General features: G+C 36.8%; 2 protein-coding genes across 2 annotated transcripts; one reads left to right on the top strand and one right to left on the bottom strand.

Annotated features, from left to right (window-relative positions):
* The first annotated feature begins 1272 nt into the window (after positions 1 to 1272).
* Positions 1273 to 14901, top strand: LOC112055559 (mRNA (2'-O-methyladenosine-N(6)-)-methyltransferase). Its single transcript, XM_052890579.1, has 7 exons — positions 1273 to 2554; positions 2711 to 2851; positions 4234 to 4410; positions 5631 to 5911; positions 7297 to 7507; positions 8156 to 8214; positions 9474 to 14901. Exons 1-7 carry the CDS (start codon positions 1625 to 1627, stop codon positions 9697 to 9699), a joined length of 2025 nt encoding a protein of 674 aa, XP_052746539.1. The 5' UTR covers positions 1273 to 1624; the 3' UTR covers positions 9700 to 14901.
* Positions 14902 to 17295: 2394 nt separating this feature from the next.
* On the bottom strand, positions 17296 to 22410 carry LOC112052229 (repressor of RNA polymerase III transcription MAF1 homolog). Its single transcript, XM_052890586.1, has 4 exons — positions 21689 to 22410; positions 20768 to 20888; positions 19872 to 20149; positions 17296 to 18943 (listed from the first exon to the last, which is right to left on the bottom strand). Exons 1-4 carry the CDS (start codon positions 21892 to 21894, stop codon positions 18883 to 18885), a joined length of 666 nt encoding a protein of 221 aa, XP_052746546.1. The 5' UTR covers positions 21895 to 22410; the 3' UTR covers positions 17296 to 18882.
* Positions 22411 to 24203: the final 1793 nt, after the last annotated feature.

Here is a 24203-nt window from a genome sequence, read left to right as displayed (position 1 = left end):
AATAATGTATAGAAAAAGTAAAAAACCAAAGACAATCTAGAAATAAAGGTAAAAATTTAAATTATAGCGCGTTTTGTGCGACAGTCGGGCAACTATCGCGCGTTCGGATTTCAAAATTTTATTGAAAATTACTTGTTTTTACTGCATTATTACATTTATTAATTAAAATTAGCTTGTTTAATAACAATTCCAACAAAAAAATATATTTAAATAGCTCCTATAGTACATTTTAATGTAATCGGGCGTTTTAAACACGCGTGACCTTGGAACGCTCGACTTTTAAAGATGGCTCCACAGATGGTGCACTTAGAAATCCGACGACACAGTGGAGAGGGTATGTGAGTTTGTTTTTTCAGCCACAGATTAATTACACAAACGTCAAGATTATTTGATACAATATAATACGTATTGTCACAGACTTGAGGCATATTATAAACCCAGAACATGGTCGTGGTCGAATCCATGCCATGGGAACTTAGAAGAACGTGAAATCTTTATGAAGCAGCGCCATCTACATTCTAGATTTAAGATTCCAGGATAGTAAATATAATTACAATGTCTAGAATGTTTTTAGAGATTAAACCCGTGTAAGTACGGAAAAAAAACCGAAAAAAAAGAATTATTTATCCTTTTAATTTTGACGCGTAATAGAAAGAATGTGTTTGTATTTCTAAAGCAAAGGGATTATTAAAGAAAAACAGTAAGTGTACATTAATTTCAACGAATTTTCACATAGTCATTTGGCCTAGTGGTGCATAACAAAGGTACAATATAATAATCCTGAGTTCGAGCCCGGGGGTAACAAAGGAAAACTTTTTGTCTTTTTTTTTTGTTTTTCTCAATTGGTTTCTTCAACTATTACAAAATCAAAAATGTCTCTCCTTTACAAAAAATATGCATTAATATTTTTATACTTTTTACTATACTAAAAATACCGTATCTAGTCACTAGATGGCGCTATCACATTCGTTCTGAAAAAAGTTCGAGTAGCCTATCTATTTCCAATAATACACTGTAATCTTTGGTCGAATCGAATCGAAAATCATACTGCGAAATCGGTAGATCCGTCCTCCACTACTAAAATCATCTTCGACTATTCTTTTTAATGGTCTAAGGAAATCATAGATTTACGAACCGGTACAAGTACCTAATCGTTATCTACTTTCTTGCGTCTTTAAGTCGCACTATACACATACTCAGACTTTATTGATAAATAGGATAAATCAAAACAACCATTCTATATCTGTGATTTGCTTTTTTAATTTTAATTTTTTAGTTTATCTGTGGATGGCGGTGCTTGGGGAGCTACGCCAGCCTATTTATTTCGTAAATTATACGATTGTTTAAGTATTCTTGTATTATTTTGATAATTTTCTTATTATTTCTTACTAAAAATCTCTTATGAATATGTTGTTCGACAACATTCGTCATGTATTTTAGTGACATTGTTGAATTCTGCCTTGTAAAATTTCTTGGCGGTAACAATATCATGATTAACAACAAATGCATTATGCTTAAAGAATAATTGTAAGCCAAGATTAAATAGAAGAATATTCATCCGAAAGCTTTCTTTTAAGTTACTTTGTGATAGTATCGAAAAGAGAGCGATACTCTCTCCGTCGATATGAATGATGTTCGGGATAAAGTTGTCGCTGGATCCTCATCGTGGGAGACCGCGCCGACACTGAGCGACTCGTCTCCAGAGATCCAGTCGTCGCCCGGCGGCAGCGCGGAGACCCCGCAGACACCGGGCGCGCCGGCCCCTCTAGCGCCACATCTCGCCGCTGAACTGCACCCTGATTTGCTGCAGCAAGGTTGGCGGAAGTACTGGTCGAGGCGAGAAAACAGGCCGTACTTTTGGAACAAAATATCGGGCGAGTCAATGTGGGAGTTGCCAGCGGTTAAAAGAGATTTTGATCCTATAACAGATCCACTGGGGATATGCCACACGGGGCCCCCAAATGCTGGCAACGTGACTCCCAGTGCGAGCAAACGACGCCCGTCAGAAGACAATGGCCCACCACCAAAGAAATTTGTGCTTGCAGGACCGTGGGACATTGAAGTACCCACAAATGTGGTGATTTACGAGCGACCTCCGACTATTTGCCCCCATCCGCACCCCGAGATTGAAGGATTTCGATTTATTTTAGCTAATAAATTGAGGCAGTGCTATCAGGAGCTTTGTCACACAAGGGAAAGCATAGATGCGCCAAAAGATTCCTTCAACAGGTGGTTAATGGAAAGAAAAGTGAACGATCAAGGTGGATCTGACCCACTCTTGCCCAGCCACTGCTTCCCGGAGATATCACAGTCCATGTATGAGGAAATAATGAATGACATACCAATTAAATTAACTCATCCAAAATTTACTGGAGATGCCAGAAAACAACTGTCAAGGTATGCCGAGGCAGCTAAAAAGATGATAGAGTCCAGGAATGCTTCGCCGGAGAGTCGTAAAGTAGTGAAGTGGAATGCGGAAGATACATTCCAATGGTTGCGGCGTACAGTTGGAGCCACATATGATGATTTTCAAGATCGACTTGCACACTTAAGAGTAAATATTCTTATCTTTGTACTGATCAGATTTAAATAGCACTATTTCATTGTCTATTTAAATTTATTTCTTCTTGTAAACAATTTTGATTTTGAAATCTTTATGTTAAAGGTAAATTGAGATGAATATCTTTAAATGAAGTATCTTTTTTCACAGCGACAATGTCAGCCACATTTGGCTGAAACTGCTAAAGCTTCTGTAGAAGGAATCTGCCTCAAGATCTACCATTTGTCAGCAGAATATGCTAGGAAAATAAGAGAAAAGCACAGCATACTCTTAAAAGAAAATGGAATACAGGTACATGGTAACATTTATAATTTATAATATACTAGCAGACGCCCGCGACTTCGTCCGCGTGAAACTCGGTGTAAACTTTCAACTACCTCTACCCTACCCCTACCCTACCCCTACCCTAAAAGTATATAAAATAAAAAAAAGTATCTTATATCCTTCTCCTGGCTCTAAACCCCTCCCCGCCAATTTTCAGCTAAATCGGTTCAGCCGTTCTTAAGTTATAAGTGGAGCAACTAACACGACTTTCTTATATTAGAATATAATCTATATATATATATATATATATATAGATTATATTCTAATTGGATTCTCATAGGAAATTAATAATAATAATAAATGAGAAATATACTTTTATTAATCAAGTAGGTACATAAATAGGCTAAACTTATTATAAAAATAAAATATAAGGAAATATCAATACAACTACAACTACAAAATTAAAATAAATTAAAATTAAAACTAATACCTAAAAATATTCAAAATTTGCCGCCCTTGGTAGGGTGCCCATCACACAGGCAGCATTCCCGCGTTGAATTGCGAATAATAATAATATATCAACCCATATTTGGCTCACCGTTTGAGACACATGATATATAATTTTTTATAATGCACACAACTAAAAAGTTGGAGGTGCATGCCCCAGACCGGATTCAAACCCACACCTGGAATCAGAGGCAGAAGTCATATCCACTGGGCTATCAAGGCTCTCCAAGAAAGTAATAGCTGTTAGTAAATTAAGCTAATGAAAATAGAATTTATATGTGCTACATTCCCTCTACAAGTTTTTGATCATAATGAATGAAATTAAAAAAAAGGAAAAAATGCCATCCTTTTTAAATTTGATATACCCATTTCCCTCCAACTAGTCTGAAAATACTGTCTTTGGAGTGGGTACAACAATAGCCCAGCAGGTGCGGATGGAACCATGCCCCCTATCAATGACATCATTAACTCTTAACCAGGCATGTGTAATCTCACAGGCACAGCATGGTGCACACTTTCCTCGATTTGTCACTTCCCCCTGCTTCTCAGTAGCTTCTGTTATAGTACTAAAATGACAGCAGAAGAACGTTGACGTGTCATTGGTTGCTTTACTGGTATTAGTAATACGAACATGAAAAAATGATGTGTCAGAATTTTTATTTAATTCTATTAATGCAAATTGGCAGACATAACACATGTGGAGAATTAAAAAAATTCTCTGGTATGCAAGTCTCCTTGCGATGTTTTTCCTCCGAGACAAGTGATATTTAATTTCTCCAAATGCACATAACTGAAAAGTTGGAGATGTATGACCAGATTGTAATCCATACCCTCAGAATTGATGGCTGGTGTAACATCACATCTCTCCCTACTCTGTAGAGCTATAGAGGCTTGTGTCGCAGGAGCTGCCGGCGCCGCTGCAGCAGGCCGCGCTGCGCAAGGTGTGGTGCTACCCGGTGCAGTTCGCGCTGCCTGCGCCGCGGCCGCCGCTCGTGGAGCACTTCCTGGACCGCGACCAGGCGCTGCTGCGGTACCTGGGCGAGACGCAGGTGCTCAACGCCACCTACCTGCAGAAACTTGTAAGTTCCAGTCGGATATGTCATTGAGAGGAATTCCCTCTTTGGAAAGGATGGTGGCAAAAATTAAACTTGTTATTTGTTTAGTTGTCATCATTTCACAATACTGTATATATTTCTTGGGGTTGGGTGTACAACTTTATAACAAGATCCATTATGCAGTTTTGGAGCTACCAATGCATTTTAAGTAATGTATTAAATGAATGAATAACTAGTTTTAGCAGAAGCTTCAGAAGTGGATTTAAAAAATAAGAAAACCAATGTCAAACAAAGGTTTGACGCCATTCACAATATTTGTCACGACAACTTAATTAACAAATCAAACTGCAACCAAAATAAGACCCTAGAATGGAAGAGAATGACCTTGAGTGGAGTCACGCACTAACGCTGTGTGTAGGGTTAAAAACGTCTTTGACAGTTATCAAATACTCCCCTTTTCCACTCAAGTCACTCTCCCGCCTATCCCAAGTAACCCTTAAAGAATTACACAACAAGAAATGTGGACGACTCGAACGCAACGAGCATACTGAAGCCGTTGCTTTCTTCTCTCGGGCCCGTTAGGGCCCGGGTGGAGTCGCGACCAAGGCATAGCCTTCTGCGCGAGGGGTCGTTCGCCAGCCATGAAAATGGCTGCGTCTTTGGATTGGCTCTTTGTAGAGCCGTTTTGAGTAGAGCTGATAGGCTCCGGGAAGAGAGGGGTCTTTCGACACCCTCTCAGGGTGTTTTTTTCTCGCTTGTGGGAGGCCCCGGGAGGGTGTGTGTGGAATTTAAAAACCACTAATTGGTAGAAAGGGGAGAATACTTAAGCCGACCGTACGACGAGCGTCTTATATCGCAAGTCGTTCCCGCCAACCGATCGCTACTCCTCTCTAGGTCCGTACTCTTTACGGAAACAAGTCACGTCACCTAGTGTCGGCACGAGCCAACACGAGATCGAGCGACGTCATTTTCGTCTCGTAATACCATTTCCTACACTAAATAATAGAAGAACTCCTTAATGACAAAGATGCATTGGATCGGCTTTCACCGGAAGTATAAGTAAGAGACTTTGTAATGAATTTAACAATTGTAAATATTTTTTTTCAATTTTTAATAATGTTTTGTTGTTTTAATAAAAAACCTGGGTTTGATGGGGTATAACTTCTGTTATATAATGTTAAGGCCCCAGTGGTTTCACAAGTGCTGAGCTATCAACACTGACGAGTCTAACCTGACTGTGGCAGGAGCACCTGTACCGCTACAGCTGCTTCGACGACAAGAAGTTCGAGCAGTTCCTGTCGCGCGTGTGGTGCGTGCTGCGGCGGTACGCGGCGTGGGCGGGCGTGGCGCACGCGGCGCCGGGGGACGCGCACCTGGCGCAGATGGCGCTGCCGGTGCCCGTGCTGGAGTGCCTGCAGCGCTGCTTCGGCGTCAGCTTCGAGTGCTTCGCCAGCCCGCTCGACTGCTACTTCCGCCAGTACTGCTCCGCCTTCGCCGACACGGACTCCTACTTCGGCTCGCGGGGGTAATCTCACTGTGTCTTTGGTTTTGCAAGCTATCAGTTAGATTGTATGCACCTGGTGGGCTACGTACCAGCTAAACTTCCCAATGAAAAAATTGGTTATTTTGTAACATATTTTCTTTTCATATTATTTTTATCATTGTAGCAAAATAGAAAAACGTATCGAATTTTAGTGTGATAAACTAACAGTATTGCCTTTTAAAAACATATCATAATTTTTGTATGCTTTTTGTGCAACTCTTAAAAGGCTAAGACACCGCGCACCGCTAGATGTCATGAAAGAGACAATAAATTATATTATATTTGGGGCAAATCACTGGATTTTGCACCTAAAACGCTTTAATATAAATTCTTAAAATCCAGCTGAATGTTTCACAACAGATTACAGGAATAATAAAAGAATAAAAAAAAATTAAAAAAATTGCAGATAACATCCACGAAATACTGATTCACTCGGCATTGTTTCCTCAGGAGATGTTGACTTTAGAATCATTGATCTATTAAAAAGTGGATGCACAATCAGAGCCCCAAAAAACGTCCCCACTCAATGGGTGCCAAACACAACTTCTTAGCTTTATGATTTTAAACTTATTTATACAGGTACATGCCATGATTAAACTTCTTGGCACTCAATTCAAGTAGTCGCATTTGCAAATTCAACAATAAACTCAATCCTTAAGGTTGTATTTGCTCTGAATTTGGGATTTTATTGAATATTGGACTATATTTAAAGGCCTTTAGGTATCATTTTCTTTACCAATAATTCTAAAACTGTCAAAGTAAAACTGGCCAGATGTTAAGTGAAATTTTCTACATGATTGTGCATCCTTTTACTGAAAGAGGTCAATGGCTTAAGTGTAAGATAATAATAATAATGAAACTTTTTGGGTCAAAGCCTCTCAACCTGGGGTTACAATGTCTAAAAAAATATTTATTTCTCTACATTGTAGTATTTGCTCAATATAAGCCTCACTATACAATCGTTTAACTGTAAAGTTAACTCAATACTTAATAGTTACTTTACACAATACTCAATAGTTAGTTATACACAATACTTAGTTACTCAGTAGTTTAATTGTAAAGTGACCATACCAAGAATACATCAATAACAACCCATACTCTGATCACTGTTGAGCTCGGGTCATCTCTTAGAATTCTCATTCTGAGAGGAGACTTGCGGTTTAGCTATTTTTTTTTTTTATTCTTTACAAGTTAGCCCTTTAGCGCAATATTAAATCAAGGCTATTAAAGCTATTAAAGTAAAATTGACCAGTTTTTTAGTGAAATTTTCTACATGATTGTGCGTCCTCTTATTATAAGAGGTCAATGTTTAGAATAGACAATCTGTCGAGCTATCCATCAAGACAGTGAGGTGGTGCGGTCCGCAGGCCGTTCCTGGAGCTGCGGCCGGTGGCGGGGTCGCTGGTGGCGCACCCGCCGTACTGCGAGGAGCTGCTGGCGGCGGCGCTGCGGCACATGGAGCGCCTGCTGCAGGACTCCGCCGAGCCGCTCAGCTTCGTGGTGGTGCTGCCCGAGTGGGCCGACCGCCACGCGCACGCGCTGCACAAGCTGCAGGCCAGCCACTTCAAGAGGAAACAGGTAGTGTAGGCCTGACGTACGACCCCACCACCCCACCACCCCACCCACCAATATAACGTCGACCCAGGTATACCCCTGTATTATAAAGATATGGATTTTACCCGACTGCGACGAAGACGAAAGGAAGGGTAATGATTTTGGCGGTCTATGTATGTATGTTCCACCGTAGCGACTAAACTACTGAATCGATTTTAATGAATGAGGTGTCAAAAGATTATAATACAAATTAAGACATAAAAAACGCCTTAATTATACTGTTTAAGTTAAAATATATCTTTAAAATGGAATAGTAAAGGTCGCGCGTGCTAGTCGAACATATCAGAATGCGACGATATTCCACGGCTAGTGTAGGACCTATTAGGAAACGGAAAAGTATTATATGAAAATAAAGTTTAAAACCATAAACCCGACTATGTAAAAAGGGTCTTAAAAGAGCAAAACAAGAAACCACGTTTCTAAAGTGACCATTTTTGGACCCATGCATTATTTATTTTGATTTGAATATTTTTGTGTTTTGTGTGTTTTTTAAGTAATCGGGCTATAGTTTTTAAACTTTATTTTTATTTAATTAAGTTTTCTATGTACTACACGAAACTAATATTGTTTATATTAAATTAGATATGAATCAACTACCGTATTATGTTCCAGGTTGTGATACCAGCGTTCGAACACGAGTACCGCCACGGCTTCCAGCATGTCCTTCCAAAGTGAGAATTTCTTTATTTTTCATAAATATATATATATATATTAAACCATTGTTCATGTTGGTATTTATACAGCAAACGGGCAATTTAGACCACACGGAAAACATTACTATGTCCGAGGATCTAGTGTTATGTTAACTGTATGTTATTTGTATATAACATGCTTGTGAATAATATTTCTATATAATAAAGAATTTTGAAAAACAAAAACAAAACAAACTATGTCCGAGGATAATACTCTTCATTGCAATACACATTCACAGGCAAAAGTGTGTCTAAAGGTATTTAAAGCATGCTGAGCGATCACAACTGGATGCATGACGGCTCTACCAGAGCGGGGGGGGGGGGGGGGCAGCTGCCCCCTGCCTAACATGCGACATTCATTCATTTGTGAGGAGAAATAGTCAAATGTCTACCAATAATAACGCTATGAGACTATTCCAACGCTATTCGTCGATCAAGTTAAAATCGTTCGATCGTCCAGCCATTCCTTAATCCTACATCCTGTAGTAACAAGTCCGGGACTCTGCTCGGAGTTTTTCTCTCTACCCGGTGCCTGTCTGTATCACCTGCACGGTGCTGGGTTCATCCAAATGGACTCCATGGCTCTGTTACCAAAGATCAAGAATCAACGATCTAACGCGTACTGTTGCTATAGAATCGATGTTTCATTGTTGTAATCGTTTTCGTCGTGTAAAGAGCTCCCTAAAATGGCCGGTTTGTATAGTAGAATGGCATAAAAAAACGGCCAAAAACTTGTAGTTTAGTAAAAGATGGAGTAAGACTTTTGTAAGTATTTCTACCATAATTTTATCAAATTTGTAATAAAAACGATTTCTAAAAAGAATTGATTCTTTTGACGGAACAGCAAAAAATCGGTCAAGTAATGGAACTTCTTATATATGTATAATTATTATGTGGATAGTCTAAGCGATATGTTGGTTAGTCTGTGTAAAAATTACGCGTGTGTGTATTGCGAGTCAATTATGTAGTTGTGTGTAGTGTATGGACACAGAATATACTTAATGGTGTTAAATGTTTTCGATGTGTGAGTTTACCTCGTCCCCCTCAAGAAACGACAGACTTTTTTGTTGGTGAATTTGGGTGCGAAACAGGTCCATTTTTTTATTGGTCTCAGAGCGAGGAAGGCTATAGGCTATACATTATCCCTATAGCTATTCCTACGCGAACGGGAACCACACGGGTGAAACCGAGCGGTGTCAGCTAGTCAATAATAAATAGTGTCGATTTTCCGTGTTTAGGAACGAGGTGTACTTCCGCTGGGGCGGCGGCACGGTGGTGGTGTGGCTGCAGAACGCGGCCGGCTTCGCGCGCTGGGGGCCCACCGACGAGCGTGTGGAGGCGCTGCTGGACGCGTGGCGCCCGCGCGCCAAGCTGCGCACGCCGCCGCCCGCGCCAGCGCCCGCCGCCGCGCCCGCGCCCGCGCCGCCCGACGACGCGCACGCGCCCGCCGACAAGCGCAGCTAACTCCGTGCTGTGACGTCACAGTGTGTCTTCAGATACTGGTAACACTTATTAATGCGGTCCTCACACATTACCACATACACTGTGCTAATATCACCGTCTGTAAGCCGCCCCGACATTTATTAGTCCAATACAAGAAACCCCTTAACAATATTAAAATTGACTTCAAGCTAATGCACACGCTAGCAAAAAAGGAAATTTAATTTTTGTCAAAATTTAAACATCCTGTTTAATTCTGTTTCGTAAGTCATTGTACTTTGACCTAGTTTTGCCTCAAATGGACCGGATAGCGGCATCGCGGCGAATAGGTAGGTGTTTGAAAATACTGGATGTTTTAAAATAATCGGTTTTTGAAAGTTTGTTACAATCATAATTTCTTGGCCTTGCCCAAGTCAAACTGTGTTGTGTTGTTTACGAAATTAACATTATCAATATTATAATTTTTCATTCGGATCAAAAATAATAATTTTTCATATAATTTAATCTAATGTGAATGAAAAAAATAATTGAATTAACTTACATGTTTCGCAACATTTTCTTAATTTGCTTCTGTCCACATACCATCTCAAGGGCCACTACATTTATATTGATTCTATACTGTCCCCAAGTCTCAAACGCCCTGTGAGGGCGTTGTTGTCTATGTCGAGAACCATAAACGACCACATAGACCATAGACCAAGTTGAGAGATAGGTCATGTTAAGAACAACGTGACCTGTATTAGTTAGATAGCTAGTTAGCTATATAGCTAATTAGTCTAAACTCGAAACATTAAACCTGCCTAAGGTGCCGCCCCTGTAACCAAGTGGCACGTCGATTCTCTTTCTACGATCGCAAACGCTTCGTAAACTAGAAAAATGTATGGGAATGGCAAATCTTGTTCGCGTAACCTGTCGATAGCAAATGTCATTCCCATACATTTTTCTAGTTTTCGAAGCGTTAGCGATCGTAGTAAGAGAATCGACGTGCCACATGGCTACAGGGAGTATCCCGCGACGTAGCGATGGTTTCTATCAATCCATTTAGTTATCTATTTTCAAAATTATTTTTAACTTGAAAAATGTTTGTTAGAAAAATTATAATTTTGTTTACAATTGCTGAAACATTGCTGCAACTTAATTATAAATACATATGTTTATTTATACAAAATTCACGTCATGAATTTACACATCATGAATACTTTCATGACGTGAATTTGTAGAAACAAATGTTGAAATGATTTATTTCTTTTATTTATAATACATAGATTTACGTTAAATTATATATGGTTGGCAATTTGGAAGGGTACTTGTTACCTGTTAACGATATTATTTCTGCTGTCTATTTGAGCGAGTAGTTCAAGTACTGTAACTACCTACATTTACAAAGTATCTATAAGTACATATTTTAATTTATTTTTCAATGTTTTATAAGAATATTTTATTTTATGTGTCAGCGTGGATGGGATGAGATGGTTAAATGTTAGTAAAACTTAATGAGAGAAAAAATAGCACTCCCATAATAGCGACTGTAGGCCCTATGGTCATTATAATAGGAGAGCCCGGGATGCTAAAGTTGCAGTTACTACAGCGTCATTGGAATCGATTAGATTTGGTAGATTAGATGATAGAAAGAATAAATGGTTATATACTTTTTTCGCGTTCAGCGGTGGGGAAAAAAAACTACAGACTTTAAAGACTGTTTTTATTACTTTGGCTTACTGAAATCATCAGAAAACATTATTCAGTAGATTATTTTATTCAAAATAAGTAAAAAATTAACCGATATCGTGGCGCGATAACAAAAATATAAGGGTTTTATTTTGTAACTTTGGAACCCTCCCATTCCATTACGTTACGCTCAAATCGTTAGGTTTTCGAAATGAACACCTTTTAGCTATCAACTCACCTACCTTAACCTAATCTGACGTGCTGGTTTAGTATTTCTGACGTCAGTTTTTTTTTGGTTGCCCTAAATGCATGCACCAATATTAAGGGTTACTTGTTGGAGATACTGAACAACGTGCAAGCTATACTTCCTTATGTTTATCTGCTGCGCTCGAGTAACTACAAAAATCTCCTCTTCGGCTCCCCTACTATTATGCACCAGCCAATCTACTCATCGATTCAATACCTGTGAGTCTTAATGTTTAATTTTTTTTTTCTGTTATATGTTTGGAGACTCTTCATAGCGTTGGTTTAAACCATAGATATCTTATAACAGGGTAATGGTAGTGGCGTGCATGGTGTTTTCGATTAGGGTAAGCACTAAGCTATAAAAATAATAATAGTCTTTATTCAGACAATTTAGTACATATTTTATATAGTTTCTAATTCTAAGGTGACACCAGCAACTTTGTCTGTTTCCCCAACTTTGGCAAAGGCCTCCTCCATTTAGGTCGGTTCAATGCCTTCCTTGTCCACGCCTCCCCTCCTTCCTTGTCCACATCCTTAATTTCGTCCTCCCATCTTCGGAAGTGTCTGCCTCGATTCCTTTTGCTGTTTCTTGGGTAGCAATATACATTATTTTTTTTTCATTTCTCAGTACCTTTTATTATATGGCCTGTCCATTTCCATTTAAGATTCCTTATCCTTGTTGTGAAATCCTCTATTTTAGTACGTTTTCTTATAGTCATATTGTTTATTCTGTCTGATCTTCTTATATTTGGCATTCTTCTCTCCATTGCACTAAGCAATACAAAATATTAAATATTTTAGGGTTGGCGTGCACGTTATAGATGCATAAACGCAGTCCATACCCTGAGGATTCATTAGCTTCCTGTATTGGAGCAGGAATTTTCCATTTTGTACAATTTTTACCTATAGTGAATACCCTAGCTAAAAACCTTGTGCACCCCACTGTGATTGCATAAATATTGGACGCCACTCTAATAGGTATCGATCGATCGAATGGGACACATATTTAATACAATTGCCACATTCATTTGTCTCATCACTACAAAGACAAACAGTTGGCATAAACTTGAAACAGCGCAGTTCAACAATCATGTACGCCAGTTTGAAGTTACATCGCCTGTTCGATCGCGACCTGTCAGAAACGCAATCTCTGAGCGGCCGGACTCAACTCAACATTTCTGTTGCCTTGTTTTTAAAATCTCTATGGTCTATAACAAACGCCTCTCGCTCTCGCTGGCATGCTATCAAGGAAGGAGATTTCTATGAAATCGTAACTGTCCTGAAAAAGTAATTTGTGTATTTTATTTTCAATAAAATGTGTTTGTTTAACACAATGTATGTATAATTAATTATTATAAGACGTTTTGTAACATTGCAAAGAATATAATAATTATGAATGTAATATTAAAATACTAGATAGCTATAATACAGAGAAATATTGTAAACGTGTTAGTTAATGTGCAAGTGTATATAAAATCAATTTAGAGGCCGAATGTGCACACAACGCAATGTGTACAGGAGTAAAGTGGTTTTAAGGTAGCATGGGTACGGTGACAGTTGCCTTATGAAGTCCATAATACGTACTATTATCGCGAAACGCGGCCAACTTTCAAGAGCGAAACGTACTGTTACCCGCACCATGCTATCTGTAAAACACTTTAGTAGTGGAGGGGCTATTCGGGCCATTACTTACTTATTTCAGCCTCGCGCTCCGAAAACATGGAAAAGGGGGAAGATGTGGCCGACATTTTGTTTATTAAAAGGGAAAATTGTGTTATGAAACCCATCTAAATCTTTGGGTTTGAGCACAAAGTGATTTTGATGAAACGTTATCAAAATGTAGATATTGTTTGATAACGACGTGAGTACTGATTTATAAAGGAACCGACACACCATGCGGACGCATTAGTGAAAAAAGAACAAAATGGCGGCTGGCCATAGACACAAAAATCTTCGAATTATAGTTTTTTTTCCGTGAAAAAGGCGTGAGGCATTTTAGACTCCCGAAAATACTTTTACACGAATATAAATCAGCACTTGTTGCTTTGATTATCCGCCAAAAGATCATATTTTTATATTTAATCTTACAACATCAAAAAAAATATTAGTTTGTCAAAAATCCCATCGAATTACGTATTTGATAGGATTTTTGATTTTGTCCCTCCATTGATTTAGAACTCAAAACGCGACTGTAATACAATCCTCGATATATTTATTAAATTACAGCAAATATCACTCGGAATGGTACAGTAAGTTTGGTTTCTAACCCCATATCTCAGAATGTCGGTTTTGAAAGTTATGGTGGTGGGAAGTTATGGAGCCCAAAAAAGAGTGATTATTATCAGGTACCTAGGTAACCAGAAAATAAACACTTTTTTTGGGCTCCATATAACCTAAATTGTGCCTATAAAATGTATGTAAATATAAAATGATTGCAATTTATATTTATCTATTTGATTTGTTTTTTTAAATAACTGCTTTGTTACACTTTATCATAAATACATATAATTATACTGGATTTCTTAATGGTTTTTGAGAGAATTATTTTTATCAAAACATTACACGTCATTAATTTTATGACGTGAATTTTGTAAAAATACTTGTAGGAATGATTAATTTCTTTAAAGCGATTGCTAGATGGGTTCTGTTTATTTGAAACGAATTATTTATATTGAAAGTTACTATGTATTTAATATATTATTTTATTTTAAAAATATCCAAGAGCGCTGTTGTGATACAAAGTCTTTAGTATTTAGTTATCTATCTACTTATATACATAAATTGAAATCAAATAATTGTATGCGCTGAACATTGACCTCTTATAATAAAAGGACGCACAATCATATAGAAAATTTCACTTAAAACAGGCCAATTTTGCTTTGACAGTTTTAGAGTTAAAGACAATAATACCTAAAGGCCTTTAAATATAGTCCAATATTCAATAAAATCCCAAATTCAGAGCAAATTCAACCTTAACGCTTGAATTTAAGGTTGTATTTGCAAATGCGATTACTTGAATTGAGTACCAAGAAGTTGTGCTTAGCACTCATTGAGCGGGGACGTTTTTTGGTCGCTGATTGTGCATCCACTTTTTAATAGGAGATCGATGGTGCTGAAGTGCTAGGTCCATCCAGATGGTTTTGGTTACTTTTGCGACAGTTACAATTTTCAAAAACATATTTAAATGACAATTTCTAATTAAATATCATGTTGACATAGTAAGTGCGTGATTGCGATGTAGAATTGTACATAAATGGTGCGCGTAATGTAAATAGATTTTGAAAAAAAAATTTGGTTATTTACTTAATGTAAGTTCTTTTTAAGAATCCCTTTATACTGTTGTATAGTTCGATAAAGATTATATTTTGATTGTTTAATTATTATATTTTTCTGAAAAAAGCAATGTTTTTTATTTCTAAAATTATCTCCCGAAGTTTTAGGTTTTTGGTTTTTGAAAAGTGAAGAGTTAGAGTTAAGAGGCATCTTCTAGGCATGCGCGTCATATCTTCGATTACTAATACCAGCACTAGAGAAAATCTTTTGATGTGAAACCGATTTCTGGCGTATATCGCTATATGATGGTATATCCACTCATCTGTTAAGTCAATTTACGAAATAATGTCGATTTTTCACATCTGCCAGGCGTCCCGTGACGGCTCTTTTTTTTTATAAAACATTGGTGTTTCCTCGCAAATGTGTTATTAAACGTCGTATGACATACGTGCGCTTTGATAATTACAGCCTCTGCTTTCTTACCATAGCTCTCGCCTTTGGCTCGAGCTGCAATATCGCCTCGACTGTAATTTTCAACTTACCGCACTTATATCATAAGTATACCGACGTCGTTTAGCCCTCTTCTATCTGGCCTTATCGCAAAATCCGTTCTTAGTGGATATTTACTAACTATAAACTACCTTCCTTCCTGCCGAATTTCAGCTTTGTACATGAAGCGGTTTTTGAGATTTTGTGATGAACCTTTCGCATTTATATATTAAGATTTACCAAGTTTTGTTAATTCTTTTATTTCTTTTACCATGTTCATGCTATTAGAAAAAGTATTGTATGCAACTGCACGTAATTAGCCATTGTAGCACTCGCGCTACAATGGTCCTCATTACATGACAGTGGCAGAACTATTTTCTTAGATTCACAATAGGATCTGGTGTGTAGATAGAGTTGTAGTAAGTATTTACCTACTAACAAAAAAAAAACAATTTTTGTTAATTAAAATTTTATTGAATGATTTTTTTATAGTTAGGACAATAATAAGACGCCCGTGCGAAACGGATTTTAGTGACAAATTTAACAATGTCCTACAACCACCTTTTGTTTACTATGCTATTATAGACACAAGTCGGTAAAACAATAAATCTATTAAATACAAGTACCTATACTTATTTACGCTACACAAATATTTTTGCTATTTTTTTTTATATATATTCTTCAAGATATTTAATAAAAAAAATCACTTATTGACACATGAAACAATCGTATCCGGTAATCTATCAAGGCTTGCACACTTCACGAGGGGCCGCGTCTCAACGCATTACGTTCGAAAATTGTCCTATAAACTTTTACGTGAATCACAAAAATAATTTTAGCAATGAGTTGAGCCCGTCTTGAATTGCGCAGGCCTAACACTTCAACAAGGGTGCGTTCAATAGGGTAGTTGACTCCTATCTTAATATAATCAATATTAATTTCATGTAGTACATAATATCACGTATTATTTTCAAATTTCCTAAACGTCAAAAACGCTGTCGTCCATTTTGTGACGTCACTAACACCCTTGATGTACTAAACGTAGAACTAATTGTTAACTAATATTTTTGTCAAACGCTCCATTTGTATGGGATTTATTGTAGTGACGTCATGAAACAGTTGAATATAGACTGTCATGGCCGACAGGCGTTTTGGTTCGTATTGTCAAAAACATATATAAAAACTTATATTTTCATGTAATCGTCGTAAACGTAAACGTCCCAAAAAATTAACTATTTAAGACCATTTAAAAAAAGTGTCAACTAGCCTATTTAGCCATCGTTTCGTTTTATTTGAATAGGGCACCGGTTTATGGAAATTAGTATGGTGGCATAACCTAAATCGATGTCACGATGTATCGATGGTGATTGGCACAGCCACGGCCGAAGCCTACCTACCAGAGCAGATCAATGAATATAAAATGAAGCTGGGAATCGAACCCAAGCACCTGTTGTAAAGCACAACCACAACAGTGTATATAGTGGTGTATTATTGTGGCTAGAATGCACCCTAAGTTGAAGCCATCTTGAGAAAATTACTTGAGATTGTTACATCAATGTTATAAGGAAAAACGTGGAAATCTCGAATTATCATACAATTATCTATTGTTAAACTTGATTCATATATACGAAGAATAGGGTTGCCATTCTATCGCGAAATTAATTGTTTTACTTTACAATGAAGGTTATTATTTTGAAAATAATATTTATGCAGTTAAAATCATAAAGTCAATTATTATTAATAGTTCAGACGAAAAGAAGGTAGCAACAATATTTTTTCAATATTTTATTGTATTGTCAATAGTTTCTACTTTTTGTGGAAAACTCCAAAAATGAAAAATAATTAGAAAATTATAGTAAAACTGTCATTTTATAATTTTTCAATTATTTTCATATAGATATAAAAAAATCACCTTCAGTGTACTTTTTTTGTCCCATAGAAATACAGGATGTTTATAAATTGAAATGAAAAGCAAATTTTTTAACTATTTTACTATGGCAACCCTGAAAGAACACGTGAAAGTGTATGGGAATTGCATATTAGATGCTATGTTTTTGCGCTGTTTTTTTTTTCAATTACATAAATACTCAAGTTGTAAACATCCTGCTATGCTATAAGGTAAAATACAATCAAAAGATTAGTTTTTCAGAAATCTTAAACTTTAACATTTCGTTTTCAACAATGTGAGTTAATAGTTATAAACCAACTTGAACTCAGTGAGATGTTATTTCCAGCCTGGAGATAATGACATTTTGTATCTGCTGGGGTTATTAACTAACTTAGCCTTTTAAAAAAAAGTTAACAAAGCCTATTTACGTTTTCTATGGAAAACTATGCAATGGCTTTTATTTAGTGAAAATGACGAAGTTAGCATATAGTCTGATCAGTGCTATAAAAACTTGAATCCTACACCACAAAGACCAATTCTTGTAGTAATATTGTTAAAAAAACATGACATTAGTGAATTCCAAAAATGTAGTCTTTGTCATTTGACCATAAGCAAGAAAGTGACATGAACAACAGTCTTAAGACTATCAAAAACTTTAGACGAGGTGAAATCGGCCCTTATAATTAAAAAAATACGACATAATATTATACTCTAGGTATAACACCTCACTATTGAGCTGTACAAAATCACTTATATCTTAGATATCTAAAAAAAATTTTGTGCAGAGATCCTTCAATATAAAGTTTTGTTTGCATAGATTAAATATTTTAAAAAATAAAAAACATCTTCCTATGTACCTACAGAAGTTATTTCTATCATAATACTAAGTCAGTTATTGAACAGAAAGGGATAAGGCGGAACAAACAATACCAATTACATTTTATGAACAATTTAAAATGATATGATCTGTTCGTCATAGACTAATTTTGAAGAAACACATTGTATAAATAGTCTCTTTTCAAAATGACATTTTTTTTTTATTCTTTTAAACATTTTGTGACGAATATATTAAACTAATTTTATAATTGTCAAGTAATTAATATTTAATAAAGATATATAACTTTCCAGTACCTCAAAAATATAATATTAATGATAATACATATAACAATAGAGTGACGCTTTTTCACACTTATTTATTTATATTAATTTATTTTGTATTTGCCTTTTGTTAATAATCTATTTATTTTTATAAACATTAATATATACAGGCATATTTTTAATGTTGAATATAGCTTCTATTGTGTTAATATTGTTCAAAAGTGAGTTGAGAAAAGTGAAATAATGTTTTCCTTAAATCTATGACAAAAACATATATATGAATATTTAATGTAAAGAGTACCTACAGAAACACCATAACGAAAAAGACATTAACATTAATGTTGGTCATTAGACATTAAACAAATATTATCTAGACTGACCGTCGCTTCTGTTAACACTACAATAATCTTAAGACATTTTTTTTTTCTTTTTTTGTGTTATGTTATTCTTGATTAATTACGTGTTGCATCTATAATCTATAATAGCAATATAAGAAAAATATTAATGAAATTATATTGAAAAATAAGAGAAATAAAAAATAATCTTCAGTTATACTCCTCATCTTCGTCCATAGCAAAGTCCACGCCAGAGTCAGCACACACAGGGCTGAAACAAATTTATTTGATAAACATCAATGCTTTGTCTGTTGTCGTGGTCTAATCATTATGGCTGTGTGGCTACCACAGAGTTAATAAAAACACATGTTAGCATACATCTTCATATAGAGTCCACGGACCCAGCCCCCTGCTCTCCATTACCAAAGTGTTAGCTCTAGAATTTTCTATGTTCTGTGACAAAACTTCGTCACTGACGAGTGACGAATGCCGAAGTTCTTCGACGCGTCAATCAGAAGCGTGAACTTTTGCAGACCGTCAAGACGAGAAAAGTCGCGTATCTAGGGCACCTGCTACGACACGAGAGATACGAGCTTCTACAGCTCATCTTGATGGGAAAGGTTGCTGGTAGAAGAGGCGTTGGTCGCAGAAAGAAGTCTTGGCTGAGAAACATCAGAGAGTGGACCGGGATCGCGAGCGCCGCACAATTATTTCGCCTCGCGAAGGATAGAGACGAGTTCAAGAATCCGACTGCCAACCTTCGCTAGTCGGAGAGGCACCTTAAGAAGAAGAAGAAGTGACAAAACTACAGTTTGTTTGCTCCTGTATTCAAGTAATCAGTCGCCCTAAGGTATATTAGTGGGTTTTCTTCTTTCCAAGTAGTAGTCTGGAGATGAATATTCTACAGTTCACATCTGTATACCTGACAGCACGTTAACTCTTACAGGTGACTGTGATTGGTTAACCCCAAGCCTATTTACCTACATAGGAGTCATATGCTGAGTCTAACCCTAAAACATCCAAGGAGAGAGGATTTAAAAATTAACTAATGCATGTTAACGTATTATGTCATACTAGCATCGAAATAGTTTATGAATCCTGAGATCATGGAAGTTTCTAACTTCATAATCCATAGCAGAGCTATGAACTGGATAAATCAGTCAGTTATAGAAAAATAGTTTCAGTCATTTCAAACATACCTCATCGCTCTACATGTGACGAAGACAATGCGTTTCAGCTTCTTGTTGTAAAAGAAGTAGTTGAACGTCCATAGACAGCCAGGCTCTCCAAATGGGTCACTGGCCAGGTCTGGGTTGTAGCTGTATATACGGCACTCTGGCAAGAGCACCTCTTCATCTATAGCAGCCCACAGAGCTGGTCTGAGTTGCCGCCACCTCATCCCGCCTACAGCAGACAGGGCTGCATCCACAGCACCTTGCACCCAACTCAGAGATGGTTCCGCACTGAATTCACTGCTCTGTATAAATTAATTGACCATGTTATTGAAAAAGTCAAAATGAAAACAAAAAGCCCGGCCTCCATGGCTTAGTGGATTGAGCGGTGGATTTACTAGACAGAGGTCCTGGGTTCAATCAACGGATGGATTAATTGAGGATTCCTAAAAATAGGTCTAGGTTTGGCTGGCGGGATGCTTCAGTTGTGGCTAGGCACCTACTAGCAAGGACATACTGCCAAGCGATTTAGCATTCCGTTACGATGGTGTGTGAAAACTAAAAGCAGTCTAGAGTTTCATCCTCCTCTTAACAAGTTAGCCCGCTTTCATCTTAGATTGCATCATGACGTACCATCAGGTGAGATTGTAGTCAGGGGCTAACTTTCAAAGAATAATAATAATCCAGACTATGATATACAGAGATACAAAAGGCCTTGTGCTCCAGAGTTGTCAACACACAGTTGTTTTAAAAAAAAAAAAGATATTATGAAACAAAAGGACAAAAACAATAGTGAGTAAGTGTGATTATAAATCACAATACATTTCATACCTATTATGATAAAATAACAAAGTAAACAAGGTTTTATCATTTATTTTTTCTCATTAATGATATGATACATTTGATGATAAGAGGATAATTACCTTGGCCATTGAAAAGTCATAATCTGGAAAGGCAGCATTCAGTGTGGCAATCAAATAGAATAAAGTTTTCCGAGATATTGTATCACAGAGTACTCCTTCTTCATCACCTGACAGGCTTCGGCTGCAAGATTAAAAATTATAATAACAATGAAATATTAAATTACAGACCTTTACACCTATTTTATCCACCAACATCAATAAGCCATATCTGTCTTTGTTGTTAGGATGGGATAAAGGAGATGTTACTAGTCAGGTCATAGTCAGTTATATATAAGAACAGGCTGCTCTAGTAGGATCTTACTAAATTTGGTTGGACAGGGGGACAACATAAACAGAGAAGGGATGAGACTTATGGTGATTCTTAACCCGTTTAGAATCACCATAAGTCTCAGGCTCTTCTCACTTTTTCTCTCTGCCACACAGTGGACCCAGCAACCACACATTGAACCTTGATGGATTGAAATTGTGGGTGAAATGCTAAGATTTGACTCAAAATGATAATTTAATGTAGCCTCATTCTTAAGTATAGCTGCAACCTTCAAAACATCTTTGTTCTTAGAATATGGTGTGTCAAAAAATAGATATAAATGCCTGACTGAAACTCAGACTCTTCTTAATACTGAAAACTGTGTGTAATAAATATGAGTAATGCTTTTAATGACTTTTGATAAATTACAGTCATGATTTAGTGGCTTTCATGAAATATAAAAAATATAGTGTCTTTACCTCTTTTCGGCAGACAAATGCAATCAAGTAATGTTAAGCAACAAAGCTTGTAACCGCTCATTACAAAATTGCAACAAAAACCAGTAAATTTTTTGAGGATATTTATTAATTACAACTTTGTGCAAATAAAATAAATAATGCTAGTGTAACTAATTGTCGTTTTTCTTCTGCAATACAATGTACCTGATGACTTACCTATACAACATGCCTTCCGGAGGTGACAAAGCTTGAAGATTGTGAGTGGTTTCTCCATCTGCCGTGAAGCGCTTGTAGAAGGCTTTCTCTGCTCCCGCCATTTTGCAGCTGTAGCTCTCCACTCGGCCTTGAACAGCGCTGTCCCCGTTCAGGATAGACAGGGCGCTGCTCAGCGCTTCGAGATGTCCACTTTCTAAGAGTTTCATCTTTACAAACTTCCGATGCCGATATTTACCCTCTCAAATTGTTCGGTGTTGTTGCGCATATATTCGTGCACGGTGCACTACTTCTGTACATAGCAGAGGGGTGTATAAATATGCCTTTCCTCTTTGAATGAAGAAGCTTCACACTCGGTATCAAGTTTGTCCTCTGTTCTTCTGCCGCGCTGGTGAGATGCGGGTACATTACAAATAAGAAAAAGTTGGTGTGTTTATAAATTGCTGTAAAAGCTTTAGAGTTTTATTTTTAGCTCGTACTTGGCTTGTGTACAACAATGGCGCGTCACTTCACTGATCGTCCTAGAAAGGGCACAGAAACACTTTAATTCACTGCTAGAAGTCAGAATCCATAGAAGACATCGTTATAAAACAATTCAATCCACTCAAATATCACTGATAAACTGTATTTTAAAATAAATTGAGCACAGTAACAAATAATAGATATTTTATTTACTCCGAACACTAGCACACAAAATTACAAAAACAAGCCAATGTTACCAACTCCCAAAAATATTTATCCCTAAAGTTCGTGTCAAAAACCCGTAAAATCACCTTAATTATTGAGTAGTCCCCCTAAAAAATATAAATTCATAATGATTTAGAAAATAATATGCTGTAATGTGTTTCAAAAGGCGTTATTTAATACATAAAATACTAGCGGACGCCCGCGACTTCGTCCGCGTGAAACTCGATGTAAACTTTTAACTACCCCTACCCAACTCTACCCTTACCCTACCCTACCCTACCCCTACCCAACTTCTACCTTTTCCTGAATTTCCTTTGCTATAAACCTCACGCAGCCCGAGACCTTTCCAACAAATGCAAAATTGTGGAAATCGGTTCGTCCGTTCTGGAGTTATAGCGTCAGGAAGGAAAACCCGACTTATTTTTATATAGTAGATTACGACTTCATCTGAAGATTAAGATTTTTTTAAATCATGTTGTCATCAATTTATCATTTTTTTTATTGGATAAAAATTGCAGCCAGTCCCCACACTGTGGTTGTATAATGGATAATGTTCACTATTTTTAAATGTTAGCTTTCTGTATTCTCCGTTGAAAATAAAAAAATACTCATGAAAGAATCATTTCGATACGTTAATTAATTCCCGAGATATAGAATTTTAACGTGAGCGCGCGGTGATCAGCTCGCGTCTAACGCCGTGACATCATTAAACTACTTTTGCTCGCCCGTTAAAGGTAATTTCGTACTTTACGCCTTACCTACTGACGAACTAATGGTTAGAATTGAAAAATTAATTTTGTGTTGAAAAGCCCGTTTAACGAGGAAGGCTATATGCTATATAAAATCACGCTACGAGCAAAGCGCCGATTAAAAATGTGGCCAAAACGGAGAAAACAATGTTCGGTCGTCGGCTAGTCTTCACTAGCTACGTTACTTTGTAATGAAGTTTCAACGGATTTTGCGTATCTAATAACATTATCATTTACGTATTATACGTCGTTATAAGTCACTAGGTCAAGAAAGAAATATTAATATTACCATTTTAAACATACATATTATAGAGTAAAAAATCCCTGAAAATACTCCTAATCAGACCCCTAAAAAAATCCCACCTCACTTATTTACCCCCTAAATCTGGGAGGAAAACCCCTAAGTTGGGAACCCTGAGACAAACAAGAATCTAGAATACACAGATAATTAAAAAAATAAGTGAAAGTAGTATTTATTCCGTGGTGAGGTATTCTTTGATTTTGAATCTACATCCGTCTACATATTTTTTTTATTTATCTGAACCTCAGACGAATCGTAACGGAAATATATTATTTGTTGCTGCCTTCGACCATTAATATCAGGACCTGCCTCTAACTGCTAACCGTGGCAATCAAAAATAGAATCGATGTTTCATTGTTGTAATCGTTTTCGTCGTGTAAAGAGCTCCCTAAAAATGCCGGTTTGTGTAGGTGAATGGCAAAAAAAACGGCCAAATACTTGTTGTTTAGTAAAAGATGGTGTTATGTTTGTAAGTATTTCTACCTTAATTTTATCAAATTTGTAATAAAAACAATTTCTAAAAAGAATCGATTATTTTGACAGAACGGCAAAAAATCGATTAAGTAATCGAATATTCTATGTATATATTCTGTAAATAGTATAAGTGATGTGTTTGTTAGTCTGTTAAAAATTACGCGTGTGTGTGTATTGCGAGTCAAATGTATAGTTGTGTGTAGTGTATGACACAGAATATATTTAATGGTGTTAAATATTTTCGATGTGTGAGTTTACCTATTCCACACCCCCCCCCCCCCAAAAAAAAAACGACAGACTTTTTGTT

Source organism: Bicyclus anynana, chromosome 3 (assembly GCF_947172395.1).
Source record: "Bicyclus anynana chromosome 3, ilBicAnyn1.1, whole genome shotgun sequence".
In the NCBI taxonomy this organism is placed as follows: domain Eukaryota; kingdom Metazoa; phylum Arthropoda; class Insecta; order Lepidoptera; family Nymphalidae; genus Bicyclus; species Bicyclus anynana.
Note: the sequence above shows the minus strand (reverse complement) of the source record. Positions and strands in the feature narration are given on the sequence as shown.